The following is a 14,567-nucleotide window of genomic DNA, read 5'->3' as shown; positions in this document are numbered from 1 at the left end:
GAATCGACGATCCATACCGTTAAACATTTTATAGAGCATTTAAAACTTCTAAAAATCAAATTTCATAATTTTTAGACATCATTTACCTTACGATCAAAAGCTCACAAAATTGGCAATTTTTAACGGCCGGTATGGAATACTTGCTAGTTTTACGGTGCAAAAGAATCCAAATAGATTGAATTTTTGATAGAAAATTCTATTCACTACCTATATAAAGATCAATAACTCCGATCTTAAATTAAAGGATCCGATCATCCATTTTTAAAACGTCGTTCGATTTTGACCGTTCATTTTATGCCCGCTTGATGGACATTATTATGATTTCGAAAAATTACAAAATTTATTTTCTAGAAGTTTGAAATACTCTAGATTATATTTAACCGAGTGGATCGTCGATTCGGAAGCTCCATCATCGAAAACAATTTATGAGTACGAGGGGCCCAATACTCATAATTGTATAGTAGCCCTATGGCTAGAATACTATTGATAGCAAAACGTTATTTTTGCTATCAAGTTTTTAGCCTTTGGATCAACTCTTTTTATCATTTCTAATCATTGGATTAAATACTATAAACCAGTGGGGACCACTTAACCCTAGGGGGACCACTCAACTCTAACTGACTAATATCATCCTAACCCTACAATTTCTCATCCAAGGGTTAAAAACTTGATAGCAAAAAGAGCGTTTTGCTATCAATAGCATTTAAAACTTCTAGAAATCAAATTTTATAATTTTTCGACATCATTTACCTTACGATCAAGAGGTTACAAATTTGATAATTTTTAATGGCCGGTATGGGATACTTGCTAGTTTAACGGTGTAAAAGAATCAGAATTTGTTGAATTTTTGATAGAAAATTCTATTCACTACCTAGATAAAGATCAATAGCTCCGATCTTGAATTGAAGGATCCGATCATCCTTTTTTAGGACGTCGTTCGATTTTAATCGTTCATTTTATGCCCGCTTGATGGACTTTATTATGATTTCGAAAATTTACGAAATTTATTTTTTAGAAGTTTCAAATACTCTAGATCATATTTAACGGAGTGAATCATCGATTCGGAAGCTCCATCATCGAAAATAACTTATGAGTACGAGGGCTCCAATACTCATAATAGTGTAATAGCCACGGCCTATATATTTATATATGAATTATGCTATTGTATTAGCATCAATAATACCAAGCGTTTGGTGTTATTGCGTTTCAGCCGTTAGATAAAAGGATGTGCGGTTAAGATGATAGTGATCCTTTATGATTGAGTGAGTGGTTGGTTGAATAGTATGATTTAACGGATGAAAATGGTCAAAGGGGTTAATCTAATGGCAGAAAACTTGATAGCACCAAGTGCTTGGTGCTATCGATAATATTGTAGCCGGACTATATATATATAGATAGTAGGTCTTGTGTGCTATTAGGAGTACGGAGGCCTCTGTGCTCCTAAGCCGTTTTCGATGATGTAATGTTCGAATTGACGATCAACTCCATTAGAATTGATTTAGCATATTTGAACTATCTAGAAAATAAATTTTGCAGTTTTCGATGTCATCTACCTAGTGATCGAAAAGACTAAACATCAACGGTTGAAAATAAAAATCTCATAAAAAGTTATGATATAACAATAAAATTTTGGAATTATTGTACAATGGGCTTTGCTAGACTTGATCTAGAGCATTTGAAATATATGCCTAAAAAATAAATTTTATAAATTTTCTATATTATTTACCGAATGATCAAAAGAGCTCAAAATCAATGGTTGAAAATAAAAATCTTATAAAAATTGATGATATGGCAGTAAATTTTAGATCAATTGATCTTGTTTTATATAGTATAAAAAATTTTCTATCGAATTTTGACATGATTTGGATATATTTACATCGTTAAACTTAGAAACGGCTCACCAGAATTGTAAAAATTATTGATTTTCGGCCCGTCGATCACTAGGAAAATCATATAAAAAAAATTACGAAACTTATTTCTTAGATACTTTAAATAGTATACTCTAAATTAAGTCTAACTGAGCCGTTCGTTAATTCGAAAGTCACAACATCATAAATGATTTAATAGCACAGAAGCCACAGTTTTTCTAAAAGAACACAAGTCTAGCGCGCTCTCTCTCTCTCTCTCTATACATATATATGTGTGTGCGTGCGCGCGCACACGAGAATAAAAATCTAGGTTAGTAAGGATGGATAGATATTGAAAATTTAGACAACTTCTGCTTCTATTTTCAGCAATTATAATTTGTATTAGAATGTTTGACAAATAAAAAAATCTTGCTTTCTTACACTAGGAATTTAAATATATATATATATATAGTATAGTATATAAGATTCAAGTCAAAATATGCTCGGTGAAGGGGTTTTTTTTTATTCTTCCTTACTTTCTTTTTTTTTTTCTACAGTATTACTCAAACAGCTTATAGTTCTGTACGGATGGTCGAAATATAGATTCATGAACAATGGAGAGAACTTAATTGAGACCATTTGACACCTTGAGCCATGGGAAATTAAGTTTCTTTTGTAGATATTCTTAAAGTTTGGCAATTATTCTTCTATCAGTATCATTTATCATGATGCTAGAAATTATTATAAATTCTAGAGCCTTAGCAATGATTAAATCCGCTGTAAGTAGGAATTTTTTAGAAATACTCGCTGTTAGATATCATGAAGATTGATTGCATTTATTCAGTTCAATATGGTAATTTCTTGGGTTCATATAGAAAACGAAGAAGCAATATCTCTGCTAATCATGGATTTGAAGAAATTTGACATGCATTTTGTACTTCTATTAACTAACCCAATTATACTATGCAAGGGGCCAGCACATTTAGGCTCCGTCCAGGAAGTTGGCGATAGAAAATATGTTACGTGTTGATGATAAAGCACGAATAGAAAAAATATATGCTGTTGTACAGATAATAATCCAACTTTTTCGAAGTTTGATAATTATTTAGTCTATTGAAATGTTTTGAAGGTATGTACATGCTATTGGTTGCCAACCCTTTGAACCTTTTAGCATTAGATGAGTCAAACAATTCCAACTAGTCTTTTGAAGAGCCTTTAGTTAAGGGGCCAATTTATCGGCTTTTATAATGGGCCACATCATTACTTTATTATGGGCCAATCACGAAGTGTTATTGGGCCAATAAAACATAATACATGCAATTATTGACCTGCAAAGAAGAGGTCACGAGTTCGATCCTCTATGTATATGTGCATGGATCTAGAAGCATTGCTAAAAAGAAGAACAGAGCCGACCGGGCCATCTCTTCTCGAGCCAAGTTTCAATTCCAACACAACTCAAAAAACTATGGGAAGAACAGAAAATGCCAGAGATTTTGCTCTGTTTGGAGCCACATTCGTAGTAATGAAAATGCCAAAAAAAATTCTTAATAAATTGAAATTTTCATGCACTTTCTAGTTTGCGTACAGAGTGAACTCACGATATCACCTCGCCCACCGCATTATATTGAGCTTTCTCATATAGTATGAAGAGTTGGAAAATTGGATCTGAGTCATATTATAGGCTACAATCTCACTCAACTTATTGAGCCGACCAACTCAACTTATTAAAAGTTGTACTTATTTTAGCCAATAAAAATAACCAACAACTCCCACTTGATTCTAAATGAAGCGCCGACAGATTAAGTTTCCAAAAGTTTAATTAGATCGACAAAGTATCCAAACAACTTTTTAGGACCCCACTTTTTAGGTGTGCCAGTGCTTGTGCAAAGCATTTTGGTATACTACAAGCCACCAATAAAGCCCTTTGCTATGATGTCCCCTTCAAGTTTCTAAAGGCTCATGATGCACTTATAGATAAGATTAGAGAATTAATAAATCTTTAAAACTAGCATGCATAATGATTAAGAGGCATCAACCATTCAATGCACTTTAAGAAACAACCCAACTCTAGTTGGAATATTACATCAAAAAGCTTCAACACTCACCATTGCTCTAAAGGTGTTCAAAAGGACCCATGAGAACATCTATAAAATGATTTAGAACTTCTTTAAGAGCCTAGATGAGAGTTGCTCAACTAGCCCTACTTATTCCACCCTTATTATAAAGATTGCTTTGTATACTTTGTGTGTGAAGTGAGGGATTAAGAAAATGTGGAACAGCTCACTCCCCCTTAATCTTCCTTGAGACACACTAAAACTCAACATCAAAAGCAGTTGCAACTAATGATAGCCAAACATTATCTTCTTGGTTTAAAAATTACAACTTGGCTATTGTTCCATTATATGTTTTCTCCATTGATCAAACGTAATGTGATCGCACTGTTCAGCTACATTGTTTCATATTCTGGACATGTTTGGCCCTATTGTAGAGTGTAGTGCTATTTGATGAAGTGTTGCTTGAATAGAGCTATCAGAAGAAAAATTAGACAAAATTCTTCTTAATAGTTAAAGCAAACGCCGCAAATTAAAAACTTCTACTTGTGGACCTCAAATAACATCTCTATTTTCACGCTACGATAGAAGCTCTCGGAATATTATCTACTGATATCCAATGCTCTGTTACAACTCGGCTGTTGTTTCATTATATGTTTTGTCTACTAATATATGTTTTCTTTATTGATTTGTTTTATATTTTGGATATGTTTGGTCTTACTGTAGAGTGTAGTGTTGTTTGATAAAGTGTTGTTTGAATAGAGTTGTTAGAAAAACTATACAGAATCTTTTTACTAGCTAGCTGGCCTTTCTACAACAAAAATAAAAGGTGCAAATTGAAATTTCTACTCCAAATCACATTTCTACTTCATACTTTAGTAGAACCTCCTGAATTTTCTAATTGCCTAACACTCTGTTACATTAATTAACTGCGAATAAACCCATAATAATCCTTGAAAAGACACTTCAATAATGCTACCTATGTATATTAATTTGGCTAATATCAAAATCTATAAATTGATCATTCCCTACTCCATTACTAATATTTACAAAGAATCCCTCAAAATTAAGCAAGATTTACAAACATACAAAAGTGAAACATAAATTACTCTTGTCATGGGGTTTTCATAGCAACACCCAGGAATTAATGCACGTTTGGCCACGAGATTTGGAAAGTACATCACATTTCCTTTTTATTTTTCTTTTTTTTAAAATTATTCTCTATTGCTTTTTTTTTAAAAAAAATTCTCCATTGCTAGATGTGAAAGTAGTGGAACACTACACCCCTAACCATAAAGAAAAGCCATTTGTAACCCCTTTAAATTTTAATCAAAGTTACATTCATGGTTAGCACGTGTAGTGGCTCATTTTTTGCCCCCACTTTTCTCACCAATCAAAATGACTTGTTTTAGCATCCTATGTATGTTTAAATTGTGAGGAGACCCCCCAACTATAGGCCATTTTGAAATAGACCCACCAACGTAAAATACTTTCGAATGACATCCCTTAACTTTTGATTTTTCAGAATTGAGTAATTTTAGTCAAACAACTTAGCAGACGATTCCATCGGATTCAATAGCTTTAATCGCGTTTTTAACAAAATTAGAGTTCAATTAAAGTTGAGGGGGTCCTCCACACATTTCTCATAGGGTACTACTCCATTGTGATTCCCTTCTTAATTTCTCTATTTTCACTCAAAGCATTGGTGGTGGTAATGATCTACTCCCACTTATCTACTTTTTAGTGGCATATTTAATGGCTTAATTATATACATAGATCCATTCACTTTGATTCTCTTAAACCCTTTTCCTTTTAGGGCTTTTGAATCTAATAAGTTAGGTTAAAGTGGTTTTGAATCTATAAGTTAGCTCTAATATTAAAGCTGTAAATAACACTATTAACACCAAAGAGAGGTTCATGCATGAGTATAAAATGTATCTAGGACTCATTGCACTACAATTGAAAATTTTGCAAGAGAAACAAAGAGAGTACCCTCTCTCTCACTCTCTCTCTCTCTCTCTCTCTCTCTCTGTAGAAAATGGATTGTGACATGAAGTTAGCGGTCCGCGAAGCATCCCCCGAACCGACAGATCTGCTCTCGAATTCGTGGTGCAGCTCGGCTATCCAAGTTTTCCACCCGAAAGCGCGGGATTGCTCGATGCTGACGCTGACGGATCAGAAATCAATCGCGGAGTTCGAATGCGACAGAGCAGCTCCTTTAGCAGTAAGAAAAACTAGCCTTGCATGCATGCACCGATTTTACGTATCAGAATAAAGAAAACAAGCCATGAGTGTGTTGAAATTTAAGCCGATAATCTCTTCGAATTCGCAGAGAAGCAATCACAGCTTTACGGTGGATGATGCAGAGGCGAAGTCGACTCCGCAGTGGAAGTTCGATGATCTAAAGGTGACGGAAGCGAATTCGAATTCTGAAAAAACTGTTTCTCTGAGAACTGATCAGCTGTAACTTTTCATCATCTTCTTCTTCTTTTTTTCGTTCAGTCGTGGATATGGCTACAAAAGGCGATTCATCCGGAGCTGGATTACGATCTTTGCTTACGAAAGAAATGGGTAAATCGATTTAAGATCACGCATTGGAATGGCATCTCGATAAAGAAATGGGTGACGGAAATGAAGCAGAAGAGGAAAGAGACGGAGCGGCTGCGGAGAGCTGAGGTGCATGCAGCTGTATCTGTCGCAGGGATCGCAGCTGCTCTCGCGGCGATTGCGGCAGAGAATGCTGAACCGGGCCAACCGAGCTCCCTAAAAGAGACTGCAGTCGCGTCAGCAGCGGCGTTGGTCGCAGCGCAGTGCGCGCACGTAGCAGAAGCCACAGGCGCGAAACGAGAGCAGCTCAATTCCGCTGTAAACGCCGCCATGACCGCCACCGATGCGAACAACATCATTACCCTCACTGCTGCTGCAGCAACATGTAATGCTCTTTCTTTCTTTCTCTCTCTCTCTTTAGCCCCTGCAACAATTTAGCGCAATGCCGACATTATCACGAAAATTCGAATGAACTTCGAGACTAAATTGTTAAAATTTAGACTCTAAAGAATGTAAGAACAGCAGTGATTATTGTTCTGAAATTTGTCAGCGCTGCGAGGCGCGGCGATACTGAGAGGAAGGACAGGCCACAGGGAGAAAATAAGAGAAAGTTCGCCGACGCTTTTGTACGATGAATTCGACTTCGATTTCGGAAGGTGCAGGGCATCGCTGGCGAAGGGCGACGAAATCCGCGTCACTACACCTGACGGTAAATGCGCGATCGGACGGCAATTGCAATTGTTTTCCTTGCAGCTTACAACATCTCAGTTTGGTCTTGTTTAATGAACAGGCAAGTGCAGATTGCGATTCGTCTCGATAGTCCTAAACGGAGACGGAAAAATCATCTTGAAGATCAAAAAGATCAGCATGCTGACGGCATTTTCCGCTGCGGAAGAGAGTAAGCTGAAAACTCGCATTCCAATTTCGTCTTCAATTTTTCTGCGGAAAATCTGGGGCTAAAATTGTGAGTGAAAAACAGGTATTGTCCACGACTTACAGACCAGCAGCGCAGAAAAGCCGAGGCAGGAAGAAGATGCATCTTACGCCGTCGACATGACGACGAGCAGAGGAAAGATTGAGCTCAAACTCGACGACTACATGCTGTACAAGAAGTGGATTGCGACGATAAACCACATGCTGAAGCTGTCCACCACTTTCGGCAGGTATGAGCTGCAGTCATGCAGAAATTGATCAGCTGTACTTACCAAGTCCTGTTCAGAACTCGATTTCGCAGTTTATGACCTTTTCCTATAACCTGCTCTTCTTTCGCTTTTTTTTTTTTTTTTCCGACTTCATGACCGGTGGTTGAACACGGTGAATAATACGCGCGGATGTGATTTGTGTTTGAATTCATGGGTGAATAGAACTACGACTTTTTGAATGTCTAACCATGTACTAACAAGGACCAATCTGGTTCCCTGTCTTTCAACTGATGCAGCTGTATGATGCGTAAAATTACCAAAACTAAATACATACTGATGCCCAAGATCGTAAACAAAATTAGTAAAAGAAGATCACTCACATTACCCAAAAGATCGATCTTGTAGGACACGGGTCTAGAAATATATATTAACACCCTCACTCACGTGCATGATAAATATGAAAGACACGTGGATTTGATAGATAAGTTAGAAGATAAGAACTTACCCTAAACAAAGAGGTTTAGAATTATCAAAATATATATTAATAATCCCACTCACGTGTATGATAAATATGAAAGACACGTGAAACCCGTTAAATGTCAAAAATGAAAATTGAACGCACGACCTGACAGAATTGAAGGGTTTAAAACTGACTCTGATACTATATTATTCAAAAAATAAGAAATAGGCCTAGATATAGATATTAACCATCGTGGCCTACAAATTCTACCTCTTTGGATATAATCTTGAATTGATCCGACTAATCCGATTGACGACGCAAACACAACCAACAAACTCAAAGTATCCTCCATAGCTTTGAATGCACCACAAAGGAGATAACAATGTGTGAAATGCTGCAGTTGTAATAACTCACACTTGTGTCTACATTCAAGGGGGGATAAAATATAAAAATTTTAGAAAATATATTAACCCAAAACTCTCTTTTGGTATGCATGAATCAACAAAAAAAAAAAAAAAAGTGACTGCAAACAATTCCTATTGGTAACATCAAATTTCTCACTAAATACATAAAAATCTAACAAATTAGTTCCTCTTCATCAAAGTGAGATTACCGTGTAGCAGCGCTTAACTCTGTTTACATAACGATCTAAAATCTATTTACTGAACAAATAATAATATTAAAAGGTTAAAAATAAGATGAACAAATTTTTTAAAATTTTCAAATAGAGAAAATTTGGTGGGCTCATATTCCCACGTGGCACGACACGGCCCAGTTGGTCTGGGCCGCGGGTCGCGATGGGCCAACCTATTCAGAAAACGGGTCTGTCGCGGCATGTAGCTCATGACTTCTAATTAGGGGTGAAAGCAGTCGAATACGGTCTTATCTTTGACAAAACCATATCAGCATTCATATATTCGAATTCGAATGCGGATTTGTATCGGATGCTAAATTTTCATTACCATATATACTGAATGCGGATTCAGATTTATATATGAGTCAGATTTATATTCCGATATTATTCAGATAATAACCAATACTCATATGCACACGCAATGCAATAAAGGCTCGCACTCTTATTCAAACTTCATATACCTATATTTTACTCAATAATATTTAATATTTTAACGAATATAAGTACAATTTTAATTTGAGACTTATAGTAAAATAAACGAAGAACCCAATGAAAAACTACATTCATCTCCCTACACTATTTATTAACATCCCTCCTAGCTCTAAGGAATGAAAACAATTGATTACGGTCGGATTTTTAAGAAACTATAAATATTCGCATCAATTTTTAAAAAATTCTCTTCGGATACAAATATGTGTCGATTGCTAAATTTTGACATTCATACTTACATCCTATTGAACCTGGTGTCGAATCTGATCGGAGTTTGTCCTAACCACTTTCACCCCTCCTTCTAATCGGGCTCCATGCCAAATCGATCCATGCCGTGCCGGGTCGGGCTTTGGCATATTCGGGCTTAAAAATTTAGGTATGATTTTGGGCTCTCAAGATCCGGCCCGAAACTTAAAGAAACGAGTGTGTTTTGTTTGTGGGTGCACATAATATAGTACGTATTTGCTTAACATAATTTTGTGGACAATTTTACCGACTGTCCCTAGAGCAAGTGGCAAAGGGCTTGGTGGTTGGTACCCGAGACCCAAGTTCGAATCCTAGTTGATTCACATTTCTAGCTAAGTTTATTTCTAAATGAAATAAACAAAACGGGTAGCGTGCTACCTGTCTCTCTCAAAAAAAAAAAAAAAAAAAAAAAATTTGTGGACAAATTTGTATACATTGTATTGTTACCTATATATGCATTTATGTACTTGCATAGCCGGAGAATAATAGTTATTTCATATACATGGTATCAGAGCAGAGGCTCTGAATTGGTATCATATGCAACAGGATTTTAGTTTCGTTGAAAGTCTATGAAACACCGTTACGTAATTTTGAATTTTACCCGTTGTGTATGTTACTTTTTCATTTTGTTACTATTTGTAGTAACGTTTGGGCGTAATGCAAAGATCCAATTCATTTACTAGAAATGGTCAGACACAATTAGAATGAATGTTTAACTTTTACTTAGCAGCTTGTTAGTGCGCCTTTCATCTTAATTAATTTCGAAGGTTTGCATATGTGAAAGCTTAAAATGTAATAAAAAATTGCTACTAGAAATTCATTCTTTTACAACAATAAATATTATTGCAATTGAAAATTATTAGTTGTTTTTCTCAAAAAAAAAAAGAAGGAAATTATTAGCTGTGATAATAAATTTTTGCAACTGATAGTATAGTTGCAAATCATTGCAATCAATCTTATGGCAATAAATGGCTAAATAATATAATGTGTATTATTATAACAACACAAATTATTGCGATAATCATATATTGCAATAATTTAATTTTCGATGCAATCAAATTGATGTAATAGAATGAAATTGTTGTAGTGAATGTATGCAATTAGGTACAAGATTTAATTTAAGAGAAATATTATTTTAGTACCCTGTGGCTTCGCACTTTTTATTTTAGTACCCTGTGGTTTAAAGTGTATCAAGTTAGTACCCTGTGGTAAAAAACGCACTTTCTCGCTTTAGTACCCTATAGTTTAAAGTGTATCAAGTTAATATTCTGTTGTTTTATTTTTGTATCATATTAGTACCCTGTGATTTTATTTTTGTATCAAGTTAGTAGCATGTGGTTTTATTTTTCTCTTAATAAAATATTAAATCACAGAATACTAAAGTGAGAAAGTGCGAAACCACATGGTACTAACTTGATACACTTTAAACTACAGGATACTAAATTGAAAAAGTATAAAATTACAGGATACTAACTTGGTATACTTTAAATCACATATACTAAACTAAGAAAAAGTGAAATAACAAGAAAGGTGTTTGAAGTTTTTCCAAACAAATATAAAGGAAACGACGTGACCGTTAAGTTATACAACCTAGGGAGAAAGAGAGAGAATCCTACATATAATATACATCTGTGTAACAATACGTGAGTAACTCATGAGTCATGACAGAGATGGGATGCCTCAACTCTAAACCATCCCATCGCACTATAATAATAAATAAATAAATTATCAACCGATTTTTACAAGTACAAGTGAGAAAATATTTGATATGGTTGATATTTCAGATCTCAAATTCGAATTCTAATTAATTGACATTTTCAGCTAAGTTTATTTTCAAAAAAAATTATACGAAGAGTTCTCTAAATAATAATAATAATAATAATAAATTATCACATCCCTTCGTCCAAAGGTTGAAAATCTACAAATATTAATAATTTGATACTTTTAAAAATATAAGAGCTCAATTTATATATATATATTACTGTATATTTTTTTTCTTCGTTTAAGGACTAAAAATCTACAAGGATTAATAATTTTGTACTTTTAAAAAGCATAGGAGCTTACATGAAAAAGTATATTATCTAGTAGCAACTTGGATTTTTTTTTTTATTGTTTTTGTGAATCATATCTATTCTATTGTGATCCACATTTCTCTTGAAAATTTACTGTTGTTGCATTCGAATATTTGTACAATAATATAGAATTTATTTATAAGCATAATATTGCTCGAGCAGAAAATTCTTTCCCATAAAAATATTTATGAATAATTCATCACTAGAAAACAAAAAGATCAATTAATATAACGGGTAGGTACCACTTAAGAAAGCAAAAATTCGATAAGAAAATCATTAATTTGCTATAAAATTAACTTCTAAACAATATGATATTAAAGCCACTTCTATTTAGCTAGCCTTGTTAGTTTCATGCATGAGATCATAGTACGTCTCATATATCGTTTAATTAACCAGTAAAATCTCCTTTTATCTTTTCTTTGTAAAATAAAAAGCAGGTGTTTTAACTTTTAAGTTCGTTCCAAACATAATTTTCTATCAAAGAATATTCCAAATCAGCATAAGCAGAGATTTACTTAATTTTTGACAAATCTAAGTATAAACATTATTGCTAAGTTAATAAATTTCAAACATGACATCTTGCTATATATATATATAGAGAGAGAGAGAGAGAGAGAGAGAGAGAGAGTTTGCTACTGTATTCTTATGAGTATATGATCGCCTTCTCATACTCTATGTTTCGTTTCCGATTGATAAGTTTATGAATCGTAATCCAAGCCGTTAAATATTTAGGCATTGAAAGCGTCTGAATCAAATTTTATTTTTTCGATATTATTTATTTACGTAGTCATAGAGTTCAAAGTGGCAATTTTAACGTCCGATATCAATTTTGCTTTAGTTTTACGGATTGGTAAAGAAGTCAAATACGTTGAATTTTTTATTAGAATTTTATTTTACTATCTAAATAAGCATTAAATACTCGATTTGATTGAGATCTGATCATGGAAGTTGTTCATTTTGTTTAGTATTTTATGCCCATTGTAGATTGTTATATAATTTAAAAGTTATAAATTTATTTTTTTTTAAGTTTCAATGCTCTAGATCTTTTAACGGTGGTGGTTGTCAATAGGAATTATCATCATCAAAACAATTTCATGAACACGAATAACTCTATATTATAAGAGTATAGTAGCTATTTCTCTCTATATATGTATATTTTTATATTATATATAAAAGAAGTATTTTAATATTTGGTATGTAGATAAACGCATTTCAATTCCTCTTTTTCCTTAATAAATAAATAATTGTATGACATAAACTTTTAATTCTCTTTTTCTCTCGACTATCAATATTTTATTTTTTTATTAATATTTTTTATCGATTCAATATCTTTTTTTGGCAATAACTTATTTAGTATATTATCTTATTCTATATATTAATATTTTATTGTTATAATAACTTTTTATTTTGATATTTTTTTAGTTTTAAAATTATAGTAAATTTTTGGAATTATCAGGATTAGATATAGAAAAATATTCAACATATATTATATCTACACTTATATAATTTTATAAATAAATAAGCTATATAATTATTGGTTGCAAACAACTATTTAAATTTGAGTTAGTATACTATATTTACTATTAGTATTATATAATTGAATTATTTTTAATTTAATTTTTATATTATATTTAAATATTAATTATACAATTTATATATTATATAGTTATTAATATTCCGTTGAGTGTATTTAACGTTAACTTAACTATATATTATATATTATATATTATTTATATTATATTATATTATATATATATATAAAATTAAAAAGAAGGTAGCATTTAATACACATATACTGATATATAAGCATTTTTGGAATTTGACTTTTGTTCTTTTATTAGAGTACATTCCAGGGCCAAATAGCTTATTCATACAGGAAAGATTGAATTCAAATGCGTTGTGTGTGGAGGCCCTCATACAATTATAGAATACACCATCAATTCGTTATGTGATGAACAAACTAAACCTTATGGGGGTTGGTAGTTGAGCAGGTGTCCAATGCAGCGAATGTTAAAATGACAGCAGTTTTACAGCAGGAATAATGTGTAACAACGAGACAAGCAAGAAGAAATTATTTTCCGTGCACCTGGTGATCATTTATGCCTTTTGTTGAATATAATTGTTTTTCTTTATTTTATTTTATATATTAATTTTTTTTTTTTTTTTTTTTTTTTTTTTTTTTTTTTTTTTTTTTTTTTTTTTTTTTTTTTTTTTTATATTATATTAATTATATATTTATATGATGATTCTCCTATGTTTTAAAGTACCAGTATTGCTATTGTGTTTTCGGTCTTGGATAATGGGATGTTACGGTGAGATGATGTGGGGCCCATAGGTTGTGGACGGTAGTGGTTGGGATAGTATATCAACGTTGAAAATGTTCAGATAGACATAGATCTACGGGTTAAAACTTAAAGCCCAAGTAGTTAGTACTTTTCAGACCTAGCGGATCTATATATTATATATAATTAGGTGGAATTTTTAAGTTATTTTGGGGCTCTTTTGGCCGTATCGAGTGTTTAATTTGATGAACAAATTATTAGAGTTAGATAATAGTGGTCCCTGAATTTAGTTGGTAGTCTTCCTATGAGTGATTGGGTTAGTTAAATATTGTATAGATCTAATGGTTGGATATTTAAAATGAAAAATTACAGACGTAAAAATCGATGGAACGAGTCCAATATTATTATAGCTTTTACGGTCACTCATATATTATTCTAATTTTTTTCTCATTCAGGTCTGATTATTTTGTATATATTTATATGTAACTTGAGCTACACATGAAAGAAATTAAATAAAGCAACGAGTCTGGCGATTAAGTTTACATGCCTTCGATTGATATCTGTTAAAATATGAAAATATATTTTATCTATAGCAACTTAATTACCGTGATACAGTTGCCTTTATATCTTTTATTGTCGAACATGAAATCATGTATTAGATATATTTATGCAAGGATTTAATGCCGTTGGCAGGAAGTCTGCCCAGCCCCAACCCACACACGGCCCGCGCAGTCATAACATCGACCCGACTGTGCCCGGACAAACTTGCCCGGCGGGCTGTGCATCGATCTCTCTCG

The 14,567-nt window shown here is 33.1% G+C and overlaps 1 protein-coding gene across 1 annotated transcript; it reads left to right on the top strand.

Annotated features, from left to right (window-relative positions):
- Positions 1 to 5,793: 5,793 nt before the first annotated feature.
- Positions 5,794 to 7,826, top strand: LOC109706430 (VAN3-binding protein-like). The gene is made up of 6 exons (XM_020227238.1): positions 5,794 to 6,122; positions 6,231 to 6,305; positions 6,401 to 6,830; positions 6,996 to 7,154; positions 7,236 to 7,343; positions 7,425 to 7,826. The coding sequence occupies exons 1-6, from the start codon at positions 5,937 to 5,939 to the stop codon at positions 7,634 to 7,636; spliced, it is 1,170 nt and encodes a 389-aa protein (XP_020082827.1). The 5' UTR covers positions 5,794 to 5,936; the 3' UTR covers positions 7,637 to 7,826.
- The last annotated feature ends 6,741 nt before the right edge of the window (positions 7,827 to 14,567 follow it).

This window comes from Ananas comosus, unplaced genomic scaffold (genome assembly GCF_001540865.1).
Source record: "Ananas comosus cultivar F153 unplaced genomic scaffold, ASM154086v1, whole genome shotgun sequence".
NCBI classification, from domain to species: domain Eukaryota; kingdom Viridiplantae; phylum Streptophyta; class Magnoliopsida; order Poales; family Bromeliaceae; genus Ananas; species Ananas comosus.
The sequence above is the reverse complement of the archived record's forward strand: the minus strand, read 5'-3'. Positions and strand labels throughout refer to the sequence as shown.